The sequence below is a fragment of the Penicilliopsis zonata genome (assembly GCF_001890105.1).
Source record: "Penicilliopsis zonata CBS 506.65 unplaced genomic scaffold ASPZOscaffold_25, whole genome shotgun sequence".
Classification (NCBI taxonomy): domain Eukaryota; kingdom Fungi; phylum Ascomycota; class Eurotiomycetes; order Eurotiales; family Aspergillaceae; genus Penicilliopsis; species Penicilliopsis zonata.
The window spans coordinates 129,799-142,167 of NW_019208931.1; the positions used below are offsets into that span (position 1 = coordinate 129,799).

A 12,369-nucleotide genomic window follows, 5' to 3' on the forward strand; every position below is an offset into this window, starting at 1 on the left:
CTCGTTCGCCATCAAGAAAGAATCATCAGCAGCAGCAGCAGCAGCAGAACCAGAAGCAGCAGCATCAGCAGAAGCATCAGCATCAGCAGAAGCATCAACATCAGCATCATCAACATGAAGTTCAACACCGTCCTGACCACCGCCCTCCTGGCTGGCGCCGCCGTGGCCGCCCCCCTGACCGAGAAGCGCGCCGCTCGCCAGCGCGCCCGTATGAACCGGCGTTCGTCGAACCGGTCCAGCAACCCGCCGTTCAAGCCCGGCACCAGCGAGGTGCTCAAGCTGACCAAGGATACCTCGGTCGAGTATAGTGAGAACTGGGCTGGCGCGGTGCTGATCGGCACGGGCTACAACAGCGTGACTGCCGAGTTCACGGTGCCGACCCCGTCTGCGCCCAGCAGCAGCAGCTCCGGCAGCAGCGGCGGCCGCGGCGGCGGCGGCTCCTCTTCCTCCAGCGACGAGGAGTACTGCGCATCCGCGTGGGTGGGCATCGACGGCGACACCTGCGACACGGCCATCCTGCAGACGGGCGTGGACTTTTGCGTGCAGGGCAGCTCTGTGTCCTTTGACGCCTGGTACGAGTGGTACCCGGACTACGCGTACGACTTTGACCTGACCATCTCGGCGGGCGATGTCGTCAAGGTGACCGTGGACGCAACCTCGGACACGGCGGGCACCGCGACGGTCGAGAACGTGTCGACCGGCGAGTCCGTCACCCACACCTTTTCGGGCGAGACCGACGGCTCCCTGTGCGAGTACAACGCCGAGTGGATTGTCGAGGACTTTGAGGAGGGCGACTCCCTCGTTGCCTTTGCCGACTTTGGCACCGTCACCTTCTCCTCTGCCTCCGCCGGCACCACCTCTGGCGACACTGTTGGCCCGGCCGACGCCACCCTGATCGATATCGAGCAGGACTCTGTCCTCACCTCCGTTTCCGTCACCGACGACTCCGTCACCGTCACCTACGTCTAGATGTGGTAGTACAGCAGACAGCGGACAGCGACAGCAGACAGCAGACAGTCAGTTAGTCAGTTAGTCAGAGAGTCAGAGAGTCAGTATATAGGAATATACATATTTCTTTATAATACCAGCAGAGAGTAAATCTACATAAATCTAAAGGTAAAGCATCTATCTATAGATACATAGAGAGTAAAGCAATCTCAACTGCGATCCCTCCCCCCATGCAGAAGCAAGGCGACCATCTCAGCAGTGAATGGACTCTGCGACAGACCCGCCGTCGTCAAGGCCGTCCTCCCATTCTCCCCCCTGGCATCGACCTTGGCCCCCAGATCAAGCAGGAGCGTCAGCATTTCCAATCCCTCGACGGGATTCAACACCGCCAGCTCGAGCGGGACATGTCTCTCTCCGCGCCCGTTGATCTCCGCCCCGTACTCGACCAAGACACGCACAATGCCGAGATGGCCTCTGCTCACGGCCAGCATGAGGGGCGTGTAATCCCTGTAGCGGGGGTTGGGGATGTCGACCTGTGCGCCGCGGACGAGCATCGCGCGCACGTGGGATTCGTAGCCGTAGAAGGCGTAGAAGGAGAGCGCGTGTCCGCCCGTGCTGGAGATGTTGCATCTGTATAGTTCTGGGAGGAGGAGGGCGTAGATGGTGCTGTTTGTTCGGAGGAGGGAGAGCAGCGAGGGGGGGGGGAGATGGTGGCTTATTTGGATGAGGAGTTCGGGGGGGAAGTCACCGAGCATAGCAATATATAAAGAATATATATATATATAATATATATATAAAGAATATATATATATATAATATATATATAAAGAATATATATATATATAATATATATATAAAGAATATATATATAGTAAAATATATATATATATAATATAGTAGAGAGAGAGAGAGAGAGAGAGAGAATACTGTCAGTGTAACAGAAATACAGCAGCATATTTCTATTAATAGTTCTTACTCATTAAAGAACAAAGCCACTCTTACTCATTATAAAATATAAACTACAAAACCAACAGCCACTCCTCTCCAACCACCCTCCGCCCAACCTTCTCATGCTCCTCCTCCTGGACCATCTCGTATCCCTCCCGGCCATACAACCGCCGCGCCGCCTGCAGGTCGCGCTGCGTCCACAGAGTGATCCGTGTATACCCCGCCGCCCGTGCAAACCGCGAACACTCGCCGATCAAGCGGCCGCCGAGGCCCATGCCTCTCGCCTCCGGTTCGACGAGGAGCAGCCGCAGTCTCGCGGTCGTGAGGTCGCCGGCGTCTTGCGAACGCACCAGCATCACGCAGCCCAGGAAGCGGCCGTCGGCCGCCTCGGCGATCCAGCATTTCTCGCGTGCGGCGTCGAACTTGTCGAGGAAGTCGGCGGCGATGCGCGCGACGAGCGCTTCAAACGCGGCCGTGAAGGCGTGTTCGGCGGCGTAGAGGACGGCGTGGCGCTGGATGATGAGGCCCATGTCGCCTGCTTGGTGGGAGCGGAGGGAGTACATTGAGTGAAATTCGAGCGAAGCGAGAATTTATAGAATAATATATGATTGATATTGTGAATCTAGAATTATAAGAAAAGAATGAATGATGAATGATAATAAAAGATAAGATGTCAGGGCGTTTGGTTAATTACTAATACTAGCAGACAGTAGTTCTATATATATAGGCGAGTCGCGCAGGCGTATACCACATAAAATAATATTATAACCCTTTATCATCCTATATATTATAGTCCTTTCATTATAGTAATAATACACTGTAATTTTTAGTATAATAGGGCTATAGAGGGTTATATCAAAATATTATTCAAAATTTCTCTATGAAAGTTGCTGGATATTGGAGGTGGTTAGGTGTAGCCTGGCTCACCTGTGTGCATGGTTCATATATAGTTTATATTAATACTCTTACTCTTACTCTCTCTATATTCTGGATATGCTGTACTTTAGACTGATTATACTATTTATGTTTATTACTATAACAGACCACTAAAATTACTTTAATATAATAATTTATGGTAATAAATACCTGTTGAGACCATCGGCTAAACTAACCTTCTGTCACAGAATATATACATTTTTAGTCGCTCAGCGGTCTAGTGCCCCCCTAGATTTTGTCAAACCTTCAAAATGCCATAAAACTATTAAATAGCAAGACCCCTTTCTCCTCTCTGTAGATGACTCTCTATCCTTTCCTCTTCCAACTCCGTCCAGACTCCAGACTTCCACTATCACCATGAAAATCACCCTTGCTCTGCTCTTCGCCCTGGCAGAGGCCATCGAGGTCATCCCTCCAGCCCGAGTCGCTCTCACCACCATCACCGCCACCTCCGTCGACATCGTCACCTCCACCGCAACCACCGCCGTCGCCGTCACCTCCTCCCTGCCCTCCTGCACCGTCGGGTCCGCCGAGCCCACCGCCGCCTCGTGTGTCCCCTCGCTCTGGTCGTCGGGCAGCCTCTTCTACTCGCAGCGGTGCTCCTCGAACTATGTGGGCGACGGCAGTCTGCTGAGCGTCCTCCCAGAGGTCCCCTTCACCTCCTGCCGCGACCTCTGCATCGCCTCGACCTCCTGTGCCGGCTTCAACTATCTCGGCATCATCACCTACTGCGAGCTGACCTGGGGCACCGCCCTCACCTGGAACACGGCCGGTGCCTCGTACGACCAGGCCATGTTGAAATACACCACCAATCCCTGCGAAATCATCACCTCGTCCACCGAGACTGTCGTTGATACCTTTACCACTACTTATACCACCGTCTATGTCGAGACTATCTCTACCTCAGCCATCTCTAGCTCAGCTATCTCTAGCTCAGCCATCTCTAGCTCAGCCATCTCTAGCTCAACCATCTCTAGCTCTTCAGCTATCTCTACCTCTGCAGCCATCTCTTCTAGTTCAGCTACTGCCAGTTCAGCAGTATCCTCAGCCAATCATACCATGACAGACACCGTGGTTGTCTACAGCCTGACCTCAACGATTTACACCACAGATATATCCACAGTCTATGACTGCGAGTAATTATATAGACTTTCAATTATGTCAAACTAGAAGCTGCTTGGAATACTTTTCGTATAGATCGGGATACCATCTCTTGCCTACATCCGGATGACTCAAGATGCGATTGCGAAGATGCGCCTCGCCAAACTGACCCATTAGTAGAAGAACAGATATAAGAGAGAATACTTACACATTGGTATAACGGCGAGAGAAACTCGCTCGGCACATCCACCGCATTCTTCTTCTCATTGTCGGCCGCCGGGATGCGCTCGACGATATGGCTCGCCGACGCCTTCAATTCATCCAGCGTGAGATCCAACCGCACCCCAAGGAAGAAGGGAATCGAATAGCGGATCCGGTCGCTGCAGGGCGCCACCACTCGATGCGTCGTGGCCGAACAGATCCCCCCCGTGATGGCTTCAAACCCTTGCTGGATGTTGACCACCAGACTGTTCGGGACGGGGGGCGCATCGATCCAGACCCCGTCCTTATTGAGCACCTGCAGTCCCCCAACATCATCCTGCGACAGGAACGTGAACAGCCCGGCCGAGTCCTTGTGCGGACCAACCCCTTGTCTGGTCTCTTCGCTCTGGCTGACCGGGTACTTGATGAACTTCAACCGGCTCATCCGCCCAGCAAACGCATCAAACGTCTCCCTCGGCAGCGACAGACACTCGGCCACGGCGTGCATGAATTGGCTCGATACCACCTGGATCCCGGCCAGATACTCTTCCACCAGCCGTTGGGTCTTGTCGTCGGGGTACTGGTTATACCCTTCCAGTCGGTCCCAGGCATGGTCTATCTTTCTTTCTCCTCCGGTTCCGAAATCAAATTGCTACAATCATCAATCAATCAACATACCCCGAACCAATATAAAAGTATAATATAAGTATAAAAGTATGTACCTCCCGCCAGTCGGTTCTCTTGGCCGTCGTCTCCGCCCCCAGACGCGTATAGCCGAGAAAAGCAGGCGAGTGCAGCATATTGCATTCTTCCTTGACGGCTTCCGGTAGTGAGAAGAGCGAGGGTAACGCCGCGTGTGTTTTGGCAATCGTTTCCTATATTCGTTTAGAATAGATGGAACATACAATCGTGTCCTATATTCGTTTGGAATAGATGGAACATAAGAATGCGGTACTACCTCCAATCCTGTGTTGGTCAGATATAAGAACCCAACAAGGAAAATGGCCTCGCGCAGCTGGGCGAGAGCCGAGGCTTTGGTCTGCTCTTCTGCATCCTGCAGCTGGCGAAAGTCGATCAGGGGGATTGATGAGAAGGACATGATTAGAGAGAGAGAATAAATAGAGAACAGAAGAGAAGAGAGAGAGTAGATAGATAGAGAGAAGAGAATAGAGAGAAGAGAGAGAAGAGAGAGAAGAGAGAGAGCGGGGATCACGCCATTGGGGTAAGAGGTTAGTAATAACCCTAGGGTTATGTTATGGTCAAGCGGGGTAAGATGCGTAAACCCTAGGGTTAGGGTTAGGAGAAAAGAGGGTAGTAGATTAGCCAACCTAACCCTAACCTAACCCTAACCCTAACCCTAGGGTTAGGGTTATGATGTGATCGGAGAAAGAGCGGGTATCCATGGTAGTAGATTAGTAACCCTAACCTAACCCTAGGGTTAGGTTACCAGGGTTCCCCACAAGATGACGACTCCAGACCAGGATTCTGACCTTGCAGGTCATAAGAGCCAATAGACGGCTGGGAGCCTGACTGATCTGCTCTCACATGATCAATTGCCTAATGCGCTTGCAGAAGTGGTGCCACACGGAGGCATCCGGAGTACTCATATTCATGGAAATAATGAAATAGATAGAGAAAAGAATAGAATAGTAGAATACTCCATTTACTAGTAATACTAGTTACTAGTAGTACTAGATACTAGTAGTACTAGATACTAGATACTAGAGATACTAGATTAAATGATAACTATTTGTATAATAATAAATCTAAAGAATAGAATAAATGCATCCCTGCTAGTCGACCCACTGAAAATTCTGCTACTCCATACTTACAAGCGGCACTATTCCATCCAACAATAATAATATCCTTTGATTGATTACCCTGTCTACTTTTCTTCCTGTTTGTTGTTTATTGTTTCTTGAAGCATGAAGATCTTTATCATCGGAGCCGGCATCTCCGGCCTGGCAAGCGCTCTAGCGCTGGCGCACGAGCTGCCCGACGCGGAGATCACCGTCTTCGAGCGGCACGAGATCCTGTCGACGTCCGGCGGGGCGATCAACCTGACGCCCGTGGCGCAGCGGCATCTGGCACGGCTGGGGGTGCTGGAGGAGCTGGGCAAGATGGGCGGCGCGGGCGGGATCGAGGTCTCGGCGATCGAGCTGTTCAGCCTGCACAGCGGACGCGGGCTGGGCAAGATCTCCTTCACGGACGCGCAGGGCGAGGCGATCGGCGGCTTCAAGGGCCGCCGCGTGATGCGGATTGTGCTTTCGGTGGCGATGCTGGCCGTCGCGGAACGCCACGCGCAGATCTCGGTCGTGTTCGGCAAGAAGCTGGTCGACGTCGAGCACGACGACGAGAAGGACGAGAAGAAGGCCGGCGGCGTGACGGCGCGGTTCGACGACGGCACCGCCGCCACGGCCGACCTCCTGTTGGGCTGCGACGGGGTGCATTCGAGCGTGCGGCGGTTCGTCGATCCCGCCTGCGTGTCCGAGTATACGGGCATCTCCTTCATCCAGACCACCATCGCGGCCGAGACGATGACCCGCGCCCGCAAACACTTCCACACCAGCGCCATGCACGTCTCCCGCCACGGCTCGCTGCTGACCTCCTTCTGCGACGCCGAGCGCGAGACGCTCTTCGTCGCCGCCATCGTGCAGATGGATGAGCACAGCATCGCCTCCCTCCGCCTCGAGCCCCTGCAGGACGGGCGCACGCAGCAGGCCATCAAGTCCGCCATCCGCCAGGGGGTCGTCGACCGCTTTGGCCGTTCCGCCATCCCGTGGGTGCGTGAACTGGTCGCCCAGGATGCCGACTGGATGGTCTATCCTGTCTACCAGGTTGAGCCTGGCAGTCGGTGGTGTTCCAACCGCATCGTCCTTCTCGGCGATGCCGCGCATGCCGTAAGTCGAATATAAAGTCTCAAGTACTATGAATCTTGATGATAGTACTGATGCCAGTAGATGCCCCCCCGCGATGAATCGGCGGCGTTTGCCCTCGACGACGCCATCCTGTTCGCGCGCATCCTGGGCCAGACGGTCGAGCAGGGCGGGTGTCTGGAGCAGGTCTTCACCACCTACGAAACACTGCGGCGACAGATCATCGAGACGGCGTTCAAGGCCTCGCGGCGCCTCTGGGGGCGCCATCGGGACATGTCGCTGCTCGAAGGCTGTCTGCGCGAGTGGCTGCTGCCTTATGCCGTGCGCACAGAGCGCAAGGAGCGCGAGGCCGCCTGGCGATACGATCCCACAGAGCTGTTTTTGAACAACATGACTGTTGATGACTGATGCATGGTGTACTGAGTAGTGAGTACTCCTGAGTCCTCATGTGACATGACATGTGACATGACATCATAACATGTGACATGGCATGTGACACTGGTCATGTGATCACTGATATCTGTGATGTCACATGATCTCTCTACTCCTTAGTCCTTACTCCTTACTCCTTACTATTACTCTCTCACTTACTCTCATACCTCTTTCTTATATACTCTCACTCTCACTCTCACTCTCTTACTCTTTAATACTCACCCTCTCACTCTCTTACTCTTACACACTCTCTTACTCTCTTATCCTGTTACACACTCCCTCACTCCCTCACTCACCTACTCTTACAACACTCACTCTCTCTCGGTTTAACTGTTAGCGCAAGCGGGTAAATAAAAATAGATAGACAATAGAATGCATAGTACTATGACAATTATAAGTACCAATACCTATCAGAATATCATATTAGCTAATACTAGTAGTTTAGCATTGGACCATTACTACACCACTACTACTCATTCCGCCACCAAAAAGCGTCATTCTCCTCCAGTTAGAATGGAGTACATGAACTATTTAAGACCACCATTTTCTTCTTCTCAACCTACTACATACTTAGCAATGGACCCAGACATCACGCTGTATACCGCCCCGACAGCCAACGGCATTAAAATCTCCATCGCCCTCGAGGAGCTAGGGTGAGCACCTGGTTTTAGGGCTAGGGTTTAGGGTTTAGGGTTATGCTGATACAAATAGAATCCCATACAAAGCAAAACATCTCACCCTCCCCCAACGCAGCGAAGAATGGTACCTCCAGATCCATCCCAACGCCCAGATTCCCGCCCTGGTCGATAATTCCGGCGACGGCGAGTCCAGCGTGCGCGTCTTCGAGTCCGGGAGTATCCTGCTGTACCTTGCCGACAAGTACGATCCAGAATACAAGATCAGTTATCCGCGCGGGACTGCCGAATGGACCGAAACGATCAACTGGCTGTTCTTCCAGAATGCCTCGCTTGGCCCGATGCAGTCGCAGGCGGTTTATTTCCTGCGCAAGGCCGCGGATCGTATCGAACCCGCCATCCAGCGGTACGAAAGGGAGTTGCGCAGAGTATACACCGTCGTCGAACGGCGTCTTGCCTCTTCCGCCTCGGGGTTCCTGGTCGGCGATCACATTTCTATCGCGGATATCTCGCTCTGGGGACCTGTCAGGGGGTTGGAGAGGGCGGGAATCGATCTTGCTGAATTTCCTCATGTCGCGGCTTGGAAGGAGAAATTGGCGATGCGGGAGGGAGTTCAGAGGGGCATCAGTGATAGATAGTACTAAGTACTATATTACTAGTAATACTATAAGTATACCATTACTTGGTAATTACTATCCAACTCTCTCTCTCCTTCAATCTCCCCCACCACGCTTTAACAGCAGGATACTTGTCCAGTAGTGCCGTATAGCCCAACGGCTCTATCGCCACCCCGTACGGAAGATGGTACAGGTCCGCGAGCGTCACCTCCCCGCCAGCCAGGTACGTCTGTCGACTCAGGAGACGCTCGTATCCCTGCAGCGCCAAGTCTAGCTGGGAGAGACTGCGCTGCACGAGCGCCATGTCGGGCTCGCCTAGCTTCTTGCGAGGCTTGATTACCATCTCGAACGCGATGGTGTGGGCGGGGGGGTCGAAATAGGATTGTTCGATGGAGAGTGCCTGGACAGTGCGAGAATTAATTATCACTTATAAATTAAATATATAGGGCAACGATAAAGAGTGAAATACCTGCTGGTATGCCGCGTAACGCTTCATCTCAGAAGGAGATAGGCTGCTCCCGTGCTTCGTCGCGAGATACTGGCATATCGCCCGGCTCTCGAATATCTGGATCTCCCCGTCGACGAGGACAGGAACTTTGCCGAACGGATGGAAATTCGCGAGATATTCTTCCTCCTTGTGGGCCCCTTTGATCAGGTCGACTGTTATCAGCTCCGCGTTGAGACCCAGCTCGGTCAGGATGGTCCGGACACGCTGGGTGCAGGTGGAGAAGGGGAAGCAGTATAGCTTCATAGTAGAACAGAGTAGATAGAATAGAATTGAAAAAGTAATAGAAAAAGTAATAGAAAAAGTAATAGAAAAAGTAATAGAAAAAGTAATAGAAAAAGTGATAGAAAAGTAGAATAGAGAAGAGAAGATAGAAGAAGAGAGAGAAATAGAGGATAGTGACTCATTAGGCACTGCTGCATGCATCTGCAAGGATAGCTGTACATCCTGTATTAGCCTAGAGTATACTCACACTGATACTCATACTGATACTCAGATTGAATTGATTATCATGCAGTGACTAGATCTATGGGTATAAGAGGTATAATAGAGTCAGGTACTACTATGCAATCGGCTGACGTCAACAGCCATCTGGGTGGTAAAGAAACACGGGCGATCAAAGCAGTCATCCCAGGCATCCCCCCCCGACGCCCAGAAGCGCTGGAGGATATTTCTAGCCTCGAGCGGGTTCGAGGTGCCTACGAACCGGCTGAGATCGGCCAGTCGATCGCTCACAAAACGGCGCATGGGCGCCCCGCCGTGGACGGCCTCCACGCCGAGGGTGACGAGCGGCCAGATGATGAACAGCTCGGTCTTGGGCGAGGTGAAGACCTTGGTAAGCAGCACCTGCAGCAGCTGGCTGTGCGTGCTGCAGCAGTCTCGCAGGAAGGCGTTGATGGGCAACACGCCCTGGCTCTGCAGCGAGCGGATGCAGAACAGTGCCGCCGCCGCCTGGTACGCAGCCCCGACCAGCGCCCAGTCCTCCTTGGACGAGGGCTTGGACTCGGCCCATCTGTCGGCGGAAAAGGCGTAGATCGAGCTGAGCACGCCGTATGCTGCTTCGGCGAGGGGGTTTGCTCCTTCTTCTTCTTGTTCTAGCTGTGTACTTGCCGCTCGGATGCGCAGGTGATTTGTCTTGACGATCTGGGTGAAGATCGGAACGGGACACGCGTGGAAGTCAAACTGGCCGCGGGCGTACTGCTCGATGATGAACTCAAAGTCCTCCAGCTGCCACGTTGCCATGGCCATGTTGGAGGCCGGCGACGTCGTATCGCTGACAACAACAATCCTTAAAAACGGTCAGCTTCTTCATTCCCCGTTGGGTTCTTATTCTTTTTACGTCTACATACGATACAAAAGAAACCATCAGCGGATGCAGACGCGGCACATCAGCCAAAGCACGCATGCCGCCGCGCATCTTGATGAGTTTCTGCGCCCCGTCGAGATGAAGTCGCCAGGATGGCGTTACGTCTTGTTGAGCCTGCCAGTAAGAAGAGAGTCGAGTCGAGTCAGTGTTTTTTTGCTACTCACATCCGTCAGAAGAAGATTGAGAATGCCGGCAATGGTGAGGTCGGCCTTGCGCTTGTGTTCGAAATTCAGATCGTCGTGGAGCGAGCGGATGATATAGCCGCGATAGCGGAGGAAGCGTTTGGCCAGCACAGCAGAATACGGGTCGTCTGCCCGCGTGCGGTTCATCTGGTGGGTGAGCGTCATGCAGACCATATTCATCCGGACGTGGTCGGGAAAGTTCATGCCCATCTGGAACAAGGAGGGCGAGATGGTGTAGATGAAGGGCGTGGGACCCATGTCTTGAGTCGGGAACCGACGGGGGATAATGCACGCATTATCTATGGGGATAGTCAGCATAATACTTATTTTCATCCAATATACCAATTTCCTCCGATTGATAGCACATTCACTTACAATATTGAACCGCCTGGATCATCGCGTGGACGTCCGTGTGCAGCTCGACAGGAGGGGGTAGAGAGACCGAAGAGTCGGAACTGTTACCAGACAGACGCACACTCCTCTTCTTCTCTTCTTCCTTCCTCCTCTCCTCCTCCTCCTTCTCCTTCTTCGACCTGCGATTATGCGCCTTGACCTTCCCTGGAGCCAGCCACTGCAGCCTCGTCGGTCGCGTCTCGCTGTACCCAGGACAGTCGACGCCAGACGCCGCGCAGCGGGCACAGCCGGGCTGTGTGAAGTCGCAGACCAGCCGCCGACGCCGACATTCCCAGCAGTGCTTCTTCCGCTCTTCAACCATACCGGTCGCTTCTCATCTGGCTCGAGGATGGACGCTGTTGCCCGTGAAGGAGGGGCTGAAGTCGAAGCAATTCTTCTGAGGAAAGTACACCGTCACCGCCCTGGCACGTGATATCAGGTGTCGTCATCGTCCAATATTCTGCCCTCTGCTGGGGCCGAAACGAGGGCACCAATGATGGCCAGCTGCGTCTCATCATCATAAGTGCTGACAGATTAACTATTTATGTAGTTCTCCCAAAGGAGAAGAGATCTACTCCGATGAGCCGTGACTCTTGAGACGCGTGTTTGCGTAGGATGTATCATGCTGAATATAGCGGCGAAGGACTATGGAGTAGTAAGCGATTAGTCATAAGGATAATAGTAAACCTTGGTAAACAGCACTGGATAGTTATTAATAGATATCTATGCAAAATAATAAGGAGCATCTACTGACTATTTGTTGCAGCTGCAACAGCCTGCTTCTTATAAGCAGAAGTATTAGCCCGTGCGCAGTGCCTGCCTATTCAAGTATCAAGAACTGCCAAGCCGCTTATGTAGCAATTCTGCTCTCCACGTGTTGATTGTGCCCCGCTGCTTGGCATTGAGATCATAGTAGTATACCTAGGTAGAGTAGTAGAATAGTATAGAATAGTCTATTGAGATGAGGCTGTCAAATTGACGGATTCTAGATAACAGCACGATGGATCAATATCCTGAGACTGGTCTACCTTTCTCTCTTCAGAACTAGTCAGTACTCAATTGAGATGGCCCTTACTAACTATATTATATACTATATACTCCTATATACTAACTATATACTCCTATATAATAACTAAATACTCCTGTATACTAACTATATACTATACTATACTAACTTAGTATGCTATATACTCAGCATATGACGTGTGGGCGTTGATCGACCAATCAAG

At 52.3% G+C, this 12,369-nt stretch overlaps 9 protein-coding genes across 9 annotated transcripts; 4 read left to right on the forward strand and 5 right to left on the reverse strand.

Moving 5' to 3' along the window:
• Positions 1 to 114: 114 nt before the first annotated feature.
• On the forward strand, positions 115 to 969 carry ASPZODRAFT_146979 (hypothetical protein; the record flags this gene model as incomplete). The annotated part of the gene is made up of 1 exon (XM_022725214.1): positions 115 to 969. One exon carries the CDS (start codon positions 115 to 117, stop codon positions 967 to 969), a length of 855 nt encoding a protein of 284 aa, XP_022577320.1.
• A 118-nt stretch (positions 970 to 1,087) lies between these two features.
• On the reverse strand, positions 1,088 to 1,703 carry ASPZODRAFT_169869 (hypothetical protein; the record flags this gene model as incomplete). Its single annotated transcript, XM_022726911.1, has 1 exon — positions 1,088 to 1,703. The coding sequence occupies one exon, from the start codon at positions 1,701 to 1,703 to the stop codon at positions 1,158 to 1,160; it is 546 nt and encodes a 181-aa protein (XP_022577321.1). The 3' UTR covers positions 1,088 to 1,157.
• Positions 1,704 to 1,967: 264 nt separating this feature from the next.
• ASPZODRAFT_20090 (hypothetical protein) lies at positions 1,968 to 2,459 on the reverse strand (the record flags this gene model as incomplete). Its single annotated transcript, XM_022727524.1, has 1 exon — positions 1,968 to 2,459. The coding sequence occupies one exon, from the start codon at positions 2,457 to 2,459 to the stop codon at positions 1,968 to 1,970; it is 492 nt and encodes a 163-aa protein (XP_022577322.1).
• A 722-nt stretch (positions 2,460 to 3,181) lies between these two features.
• On the forward strand, positions 3,182 to 4,257 carry ASPZODRAFT_136940 (hypothetical protein). The gene has a single exon (XM_022724176.1). The coding sequence runs from the start codon at positions 3,190 to 3,192 to the stop codon at positions 3,970 to 3,972; it is 783 nt and encodes a 260-aa protein (XP_022577323.1). The 5' UTR covers positions 3,182 to 3,189; the 3' UTR covers positions 3,973 to 4,257.
• On the reverse strand, positions 3,994 to 5,233 carry ASPZODRAFT_155068 (hypothetical protein; the record flags this gene model as incomplete). Its single annotated transcript, XM_022726168.1, has 4 exons — positions 3,994 to 4,098; positions 4,142 to 4,786; positions 4,857 to 5,009; positions 5,093 to 5,233. 4 exons carry the CDS (start codon positions 5,231 to 5,233, stop codon positions 3,994 to 3,996), a joined length of 1,044 nt encoding a protein of 347 aa, XP_022577324.1.
• Positions 5,234 to 5,942: 709 nt separating this feature from the next.
• Positions 5,943 to 7,224, forward strand: ASPZODRAFT_136941 (hypothetical protein). Its single transcript, XM_022724177.1, has one exon. The coding sequence runs from the start codon at positions 6,060 to 6,062 to the stop codon at positions 7,047 to 7,049; it is 990 nt and encodes a 329-aa protein (XP_022577325.1). The 5' UTR covers positions 5,943 to 6,059; the 3' UTR covers positions 7,050 to 7,224.
• A 794-nt stretch (positions 7,225 to 8,018) lies between these two features.
• On the forward strand, positions 8,019 to 8,715 carry ASPZODRAFT_20094 (hypothetical protein; the record flags this gene model as incomplete). Its single annotated transcript, XM_022727527.1, has 2 exons — positions 8,019 to 8,095; positions 8,154 to 8,715. The coding sequence occupies 2 exons, from the start codon at positions 8,019 to 8,021 to the stop codon at positions 8,713 to 8,715; spliced, it is 639 nt and encodes a 212-aa protein (XP_022577326.1).
• A 40-nt stretch (positions 8,716 to 8,755) lies between these two features.
• ASPZODRAFT_20095 (hypothetical protein) lies at positions 8,756 to 9,445 on the reverse strand (the record flags this gene model as incomplete). The annotated part of the gene is made up of 2 exons (XM_022727528.1): positions 8,756 to 9,094; positions 9,164 to 9,445. The coding sequence occupies 2 exons, from the start codon at positions 9,443 to 9,445 to the stop codon at positions 8,756 to 8,758; spliced, it is 621 nt and encodes a 206-aa protein (XP_022577327.1).
• Positions 9,446 to 9,580: 135 nt separating this feature from the next.
• On the reverse strand, positions 9,581 to 11,771 carry ASPZODRAFT_136947 (hypothetical protein). The gene is made up of 4 exons (XM_022724178.1): positions 11,123 to 11,771; positions 10,730 to 11,046; positions 10,549 to 10,679; positions 9,581 to 10,487 (listed from the first exon to the last, which is right to left on the reverse strand). The coding sequence occupies exons 1-4, from the start codon at positions 11,460 to 11,462 to the stop codon at positions 9,752 to 9,754; spliced, it is 1,524 nt and encodes a 507-aa protein (XP_022577328.1). The 5' UTR covers positions 11,463 to 11,771; the 3' UTR covers positions 9,581 to 9,751.
• Positions 11,772 to 12,369: the final 598 nt, after the last annotated feature.

Coding starts and splice junctions, on each gene's coding strand:
- ASPZODRAFT_136940 (XM_022724176.1), top strand. CDS start 3,190: ATGAAAATCACCCTTGCTCTGCTCTTCGCCCTGGCAGAGGCCATCGAG.
- ASPZODRAFT_136941 (XM_022724177.1), top strand. CDS start 6,060: ATGAAGATCTTTATCATCGGAGCCGGCATCTCCGGCCTGGCAAGCGCT.
- ASPZODRAFT_136947 (XM_022724178.1), bottom strand. CDS start 11,462: ATGGTTGAAGAGCGGAAGAAGCACTGCTGGGAATGTCGGCGTCGGCGG. Junction 10,680..10,729: donor TCAATCTTCTTCTGACGGAT/GTGAGTAGCAAA, acceptor TCTTACTGGCAG/GCTCAACAAGACGTAACGCC. Junction 10,488..10,548: donor CTGATGGTTTCTTTTGTATC/GTATGTAGACGT, acceptor ACCGTTTTTAAG/GATTGTTGTTGTCAGCGATA.